This window comes from Cebus imitator, unplaced genomic scaffold, assembly GCF_001604975.1.
Source record: "Cebus imitator isolate Cc_AM_T3 unplaced genomic scaffold, Cebus_imitator-1.0 Scaffold385, whole genome shotgun sequence".
In the NCBI taxonomy this organism is placed as follows: domain Eukaryota; kingdom Metazoa; phylum Chordata; class Mammalia; order Primates; family Cebidae; genus Cebus; species Cebus imitator.
In genome coordinates, this window is record NW_016107700.1 from 734,099 (window position 1) to 741,528 (window position 7,430).

Genomic DNA, 7,430 nt, shown 5'->3' on the forward strand with positions numbered 1-7,430 from the left:
GTGCTTAACACATATTCACACCCGGCACTGTCACATCCATCGTGCCTTGAGGACAGGCATAAATGTATGGTTTTCCTCCTACGCTCCTGGCTCACTCCTGCCTTTGACCTGAGCCTGCGCAGCATTCCCGGCCCAGGCCAGGGCCCGCAGGTGCCGCGCAGCCTCCTGGAAGCTACGGGAGATAGAGTTCCTCCGCGCTTGAACTACAACTCCCAGCAGGCCTTGCTTCTCTTCACCGCCCTCGCAGCGCATGGCCTGACGGGAGGGGGGCAGGTAGCCGGCGGCCCCGGTCCAATGGGTGCCGGCTCCCGAGGAGAGGGCGGAGGAGAGAAGGAAGGAGGCGAACTCTGGGCCCCAGCCCCATTCATTGCCGCGGCCGGCGGGCACTGGGGCCCGTGTTTTCAGAGTCATGGAGGCGCTAATTCCTGTCATTAACAAGCTCCAGGACGTCTTCAATACGGTGGGCGCCGACATCATCCAGCTGCCTCAAATCGTTGTAGTGGGAACGCAGGTGAGTGCCACGGGCGGCGTTCGCCCTGGCCAGACCCCGGCAGCAGGCCTGGTCGGGGCTGCGGCAGTGCCCACTCTCGCGCCATCATTTGCGGCAGTGGGAGGAGGGCCTTGCTGGGGGCCCCAGGGCTCTCCGGGCTCTGCTGTGCCTCCTGGCCCGGAGCAGCGCTGCATCGAGGCGGAGAATCCGGGGCCCGGCCAGGGGCGGAGCCGGCGCGGCAGGCCTGGCTGGCCCGGCGGGTCCCGGGGGCAGGAGAGGGAAGGATCCGCCGGCGGGCGGAACTGGAGTCCGCTGGTAGCCGGCGCGGCCTCGTCCGCGTGCCGCTGCCTCCAAGGGCACCTGGGGGACGCGTGGGGCACTCGGGGCCGCGCCGGGCTTGGTGGGCTGACTGGGCCCATCGCGGTTGGCTTTCGTGCGGCGTGTGTTTTATTTTCCCCTTGCTTTGCGCAGGGACTTCGGAGTTAGTTTCGGAACCGCGCTGTTGAAGCTCAGAGGCGCTACGGTAGAGCGCCAGTGTTTTCTTGCAGTGTAACTCCTCCAGGTTTCCAGAACGCCGAAGCAGCGTTTAAAAAAACAAACAAAACGTGTTATCTGGAGTTCTGCCGGTGTTGGGAAGGAGTATCCGATTTTTCTGCGTAGGCTGTGGTTTTTGTCTTCCACAGTTTTGTGATCGTGACCTAAATTGGGCATAAGTTTCTCTGGTCTTCTCATAGCTAACTCATAATTTTTTTTTGTATGCAGAAGTGTTGAGGAAATAAATGTTATTTCTAGGGTGATAGAGAAGTATAAGTTTCCTTTTCTTTGCCTGCTGCTTTTATTGACCTAAGAATCAGGACTTCGATTAGAGTTCAGAGAAACGGATTTTAGAAATTACTTAGTATATTGATTTTAAGTGCTTTCATTTCTTAGTAGTATCTTTTCCATTGAGAAGGTGACATTTTCCCCATCAGTTTCCATGAGGTGCATGGTATAGGGTATAAATATTATGAAAAGCAACTTAATGTTCAAAATATTAGTGGCTATCCAAACACTGGAAAGCATACTGGAAAGAATAGACATCCTGTACTTTTTTTTTTTTTGGCTTTTATATAGTCGAAGCAATATAAATTGTTTCAGAAACACATTTCCTTGGTCTGCGATATGGTTGGGAAAGATTCTGCTCAATCTTGCCTACATATTATAGTATTTGTAACACTTAATGTTTGTAATGTAATGTTTGGAGACTTAGAAGCATCAAACATAAATTATGAGAATTTTTTTTTTTAGACGGAGTCTCGCTCTGTCACCCAGGCAGGAGTGTATTGGTGCCATCTCGGCTCACTGCAACCTCCGCCTCCTGGGTTAAAGAGGTTTTCTTGCCTCAGCCTCCTGAGTAGCAGGGACTACAGGCATGTGCCACCATGCCCAGCGAATTTTGTATTTTTAGTAGAGACAGGGTTTCACCATGTTGGTCAGGCTGGTCTCGAACTCCTGACCTCAGGCATCCGCCTGCCTTGGCCTCCCAAAGTACTGGCATTACAGGTATGAGCTGCCGCGTCAAGCCGAATATTTTGTATTGAATGTAATTTTGTTCAACTTATTTTCAGAGTGATTCTTAATACACACTCAAGTCTGAGAATCACTGTTCCAAAAAGTTAAACAAGATAGAAACTGAAGACATTTAAGGTAGAGATAATATAGAGACTACACCTGTAGTTTGTTTTTTTATTTTTAAGAGAGAGTGTCTCACTCTGTTGCCCAGGCTGGAGTGCCATCGCAGAATCATAGCTGACTGCAGCCTCAAACTCCTGGACTCAGGCAATCTTCCCGAGTAGCTGGGACTACCGGCACACACCACACACCATAGCACCTGGCTAATTTATACCAGCAAAGACACGATTCTGAAGACACGATTACTGCCAATAGGTTTACTAGGCAGAACTAAGTACAGAATACTTGTATGTCTGGAACTCACTCACTGTACAACTACTCCATTAATTATAAATGTGAGGTGTATATATGTTACACAACAGCAAAGAGTAAAAATGGCAGACATCACAAAGTAATGGTGTACTAGTATTCAAAACAAATTTAGAAGAGATTCTTGTTTTCCCAACACACTACAAAAAAAGGCAGTTTCTATCTTGTTTAACTTTTTGGAACAGTGATTCTCAGACTTGAGTGTGTATTAAGAATCACTTTGAAAATAAGTTTCCTGGATCCGATCCCCAGAGGTTTTGAGTTTATAAGCCTGGCGTGGGTGAGGGACCATAGGTGATTCTGATACAGATGGTTCCTAGATCCTAATTTGAAAACTATGTTAGTGAATCATTGGATTTTAAAATGCGTGATACTGGAACAGCTGGAATAATTCGGGGAAGTTGAATCTGGCATACTATCATCCAGTACCATGCTGACTTTGGTGGCATTCTTGCTCCAGTGTATCACTTCCCAGGCAACCATTGCTGACCCCTAAATGTTTTAAACTTTAGTTTTATGAAATGCCTATATAACAATCATTTGGGGGCTAGGGACTTGGAGGAGTTGAGGTGAGGGAATCATGTTTACAGCTATCAATCATTCACCTGTTTTATGTGTTAGCTAAATCAATTGCTTTTCTTTTTCCCTGGTGGAGATCATCTGTGTCAAATGAACAGACAGTGGGGAGAGAGAAGGTTGATACTTTTAGACCATGGTAAACTTTGCAGGTGGAGGAGATAAGACTTAAAACAGCTTTTGTGACTCAACTTGGGAAATGTAATCCTATTTCTTAAATTAAGAATTGGAAAGGGGAGCCCTCCAGGCTTTTAATCTAAACTACCATCCAATATAGGTATCCTAATGCAGATGACATTAACCTGTGACTGTGGCTTAGCGTTCCTAGTAATGTACTTCACACTTTTATTTTGGTGATTTCAGCATTCCATCTTCCGTCATTCAGATACATGTAAAAGGAAAAACAATTTGGATCTTAAATTTTTTTTTTTTTTTTTAGGATCTGGCTCTTTCATCCAGGCTAGAGTGTAGTGGCATAATCCATAGCTCACTGTAAGTAAACTCAGATTCCTGGGCTCAAGCAGCTCTCTTACCTCAGCCTCCTGACTAGCTGGGACTACAGGCACACACCATTATGCCTGGTTAATTAAAAAAAAATGTTTAAAAATCCCTGCCTTACTATGTTGCTAAGGCTGGTCTCAAACTCCTGGGCTTAAATGATCCTCTTGCCTTGGCCTCCGGAAGTGCTGGGATTATAGGTGTGAGCCACTTCACCCAGCCTAAAAATAATTTGGATTTTATTTTTATTTTTATTTTATTTTATTTTTGAGATGGAGTTTTGCTCATTGCCCAGGCTGGAGTGCAATGACATAATCTCAGCTCACTGCAGCCTCCGCCTTCTGGGTTCAAGCAATTCTCCTACTTCAGTCTCCCAAGTAGCTGGGATTACAGCTGCCCACCACCATGCCTGGCTAATTTTTGTATTTTTAGTAGAGATAGGGTTTCACCATTTGGCCAGACTGGTCTCAAACTCCTGACCTCAAGTGATCCAATCGTCTCACCCTCCCAAAGTGCTGGGATTACAGGCATGAGCCACTGTGCCTGGCTAATAATTTGGATTTTAATTACCAATTTGCAAATCAACTTTTAAAAATTCAACATTAAAAATACTGAAATATTCATATAACAAAATTCACCATTTTAAAGTGTACACAACTCAGCAGTGTTTAGTACATTCACAGAGTTGTACAACCATCATCATAGTGTAATTCCAAAATATTTTTATTACCTGAAAAATAAAACTTCTGCCCATAAGCTGTTACCCTCCTGCTTTGTCCTCCCCTAACTTCTGACAGGTTTTGATTTCATAAGCCCGATGTGGGTAAGGGACCATAGGTGATCCTGATATGGAGATGGTTTCTAGATCCTAATTTGAAAAATATTAGTGAATTATTGGATTTTAAAATGCATGATACTGGAAAAAGCAGGAGTCACTGGCAACCACTAATCCATTTTCTGTCTCTATGGATTTGCCTGCTTTGGATATTTCGCATTACTGGAATCCTATAATATGTGATTTTATCTTTTGAGTCTGGCATCTGTTGTTCAACATAATTTTTTTTTTTTTTTTTTTGAGACGGAGTTTCGCTCTTGTTACCCCGGCTGGAGTGCAATGGCGCGATCTCGGCTCACCGCAACCTCCACCTCCTGGGTTCAGGCAATTCTCCTGCCTCAGCCTCCCGAGTAGCTGGGACTACAGGCGTGCGCCACCATGCCCAGCTAATTTTTGTATTTTTAGTAGAGACGGGGTTTCACCATGTTGACCAGGATGGTCTCGATCTCTTGACCTCGTGATCCACCCGCCTCGGCCTCCCAAAGTGCTGGGATTACAGGCTTGAGCCACCGCGCCCGGCCTCATAATTTTTTTTTTTTAAGAACAGTTTCTTGCTCTGTCGCCCAGGCTGGAGTGCAATGGATCTTGACTCACTGCAACCTCTACCTGAGTAGCTGGGATTACAGGCGTGTGCCACCATACCCAACTCATTTTTTTGTAATTTTAATAGAGATGGGGCTTTGCCATGTTGGCCAGGCTGGTCTTGAACTCCTGACCTCAGGTGATCCACCTGCCTCAGCCTCCCAAAGTGCTGGGATTATAGGTGTGAGCACTCAACATAATGTTTTTAGGTTCATCTGTTATGTAGCCTGGCAGAATAATAAATATTCTATTGATGGATTTTTGGGTTGTTTCTGTTTTTTGGCTATTATGAATAATGCTGCTATGAACATTCATTTTGTGTGAATATGGGTCTTTAATTTTCTTAGGTATATACCTAAGAGTAGACTTGCTGGGTCATGTGATAATTCTTATGTTTAACTGTTTGAAAAACTGCCAAATTGTTTTACATAGTGGCTGCACTGTTTTTTAGTTTTTTATTAAAATTTTTTTTTTTTTTTGAGACAGGGTCTCACTCTCTCGTTCCGACTGGAGTGAAGTTGTGCAGTCTTGGCTCACTGCAACCTCTGCCTCCCAGGCTCAAGCGATTCTCCTGCCTCAGCCTCCCGAGTAGCTGGGATTACAGGTGCATGCCACTACTGCATGGTTACTTTTTGTATTTTTAGTAGAGACGGGGTTTCACTATGTTGGCCAGGCTGGTCTCGAACTCCTGACCTCAAATGATCCACCCACCTCCGTCTCCCAAGTGCTGGGATTACAGGTGTGAGCCACCCAGCCCAGCTGTGGCTGCACCATTTTACATCCCCTCCAGGGTTCTGGTTTCTGCACATCCTTATCAACACTTGTTACTGTCTGCTTTTTTTTTTTTTTTTTTTAAGTGCTAAATCATTCTGGAATTCCTTATTTGAAGAAAAGCACTTTTTGACCCCTATGCCGTTTCCTTTTCTGATGGCCAAGTCTCTTCATAGTTTGATGTCTCTTTTTTTCCCATGAGCACTGCTATCTACATTTTAATATTTATTAGCTATAGTTTAATTCCTTCTGATGCATTGTTTTCTTGTGGTGTTAGATAAACTTATGGTTTTTCCTTTTCTTTTGTTGTCTAGATTATGAGCTGCTGCTTTAACTTAACAAAATTGAGGTGAAATTTATAGAATGTAAATTAATCCTTTTAAAGTGTACAATTCAGTGGCATTTAGTACATTCATAATGACATCTCTGTCTAGGACCAAAACAATTGCAACACAAAACAAAACTGTACTATTGAGCTGTCACTCCCTATTCTTTCCTTTCCATTTAATGGCTGGATAATATTCTATTATATGTATAAACTACATTTTGTTTATTCAGTCATACATGGATGAGCAATTGGTTGTTTCTACCTTTTGGCTGTTGTGAATAGTGCTGCTATGAACATTTGTGTACAAGTATTTGAATACCTGTTATCAGTTATTTTGGTGTATACCTAGGACTGAAATTGTTGGGTTCTGTGATAATTTTATTTAACTTTTAGAGCAACCACCAAACTGTTTTCCACAGCAGCTACACCATTTAAAAATTCCCACCAGTAACATATGAGGGGTATAGTTTTTCTATATCTTTGTTGACATTCGTTGGTATCAGTTTTTGATGATTGTCATCCTAATGGGTATGAAGTGGTATTTCATTGTAGTTTTGTTTTGCATTTCCCTAATGTCTAATGGTACTGAACATCTTTTCATGTGCTTGTTTGGGTTGTCTTATTGTTGAATTGTAATATACAAATATTTTCTCCCATTCTATAGGTTTCCTTTTTTTCTTTCTTTTTTTTTTTCTTTTTTGAGACGGATTTTCGATTTTTCCCCAGGCTGGAGTGCAAAAACGATCTTGGCTCATTGCAACTTCTACCTCCCAGATTCAAGTGATTATTCTGCCTCAGCCTCCCTAGTAGCTGGACTACAGGTGTGCGCCACCACGACTGACTAATTTTTGTATTTTTAGTAAAGGTGGGGTTTCACCACATTGTCCAGGCTGGTCTTGAACTCCTGACCTCAGGTGATCTGTTGGCCTTGGCCTCCCTGAGTTCTGGGATTACAGGCTTGAGCCACCACACCCTTGTCTTTTCACTTTCTTGTTAGTGTCCTTCAATACACAAAAGGTTTTAGTTTTGATTAAAGCCTATTTAACTTTTTTCTTTTATTGCTTATGATTTTGGTGTCATATCTAAGGCACTGACAAATCCAAAGCCATGAAGATTTATTTATTTTTATTGTTATATGTTTTTTCCCTAATTTTATAGTTTTGAGTCTTATATTTAGCCTTTTCATCCATTGTGAGTACATCTTTGTCTCCTGTGAGGTGTAGGGGTTCATTTCATTTTTTTGCATATGCTTCTCCAGTTGACTCTCCTATTTATTGGAGAGACTGTTCTTTCCCCGTTGAATAGAGTTGGTATTATTGTTGAAAATTGGTTGATGAAAGATTTTTTTTTCTTTTCTTTTTTTTTTTTTT

At 43.0% G+C, this 7,430-nt stretch overlaps 1 protein-coding gene across 8 annotated transcripts in view; it reads left to right on the forward strand.

The window, feature by feature from the left end:
- Positions 1–245: 245 nt before the first annotated feature.
- Positions 246–7,430, forward strand: part of DNM1L (dynamin 1 like) — a 65,292-nt gene continuing 58,107 nt past the window's right edge. For 4 of the 8 annotated variants that reach the window (XM_017507917.1, XM_017507918.1, XM_017507921.1 and 1 more), the window contains exon 1: positions 246–511. In XM_017507917.1, the coding sequence (XP_017363406.1) occupies positions 410–511 (102 nt within the window). In that variant the 5' untranslated portion in view covers positions 246–409. The remainder of the gene's footprint in view (positions 512–7,430) is intronic. The other 4 variants (XM_017507915.2, XM_017507916.2, XM_017507919.2 and 1 more) reach the window with 1 other exon arrangement.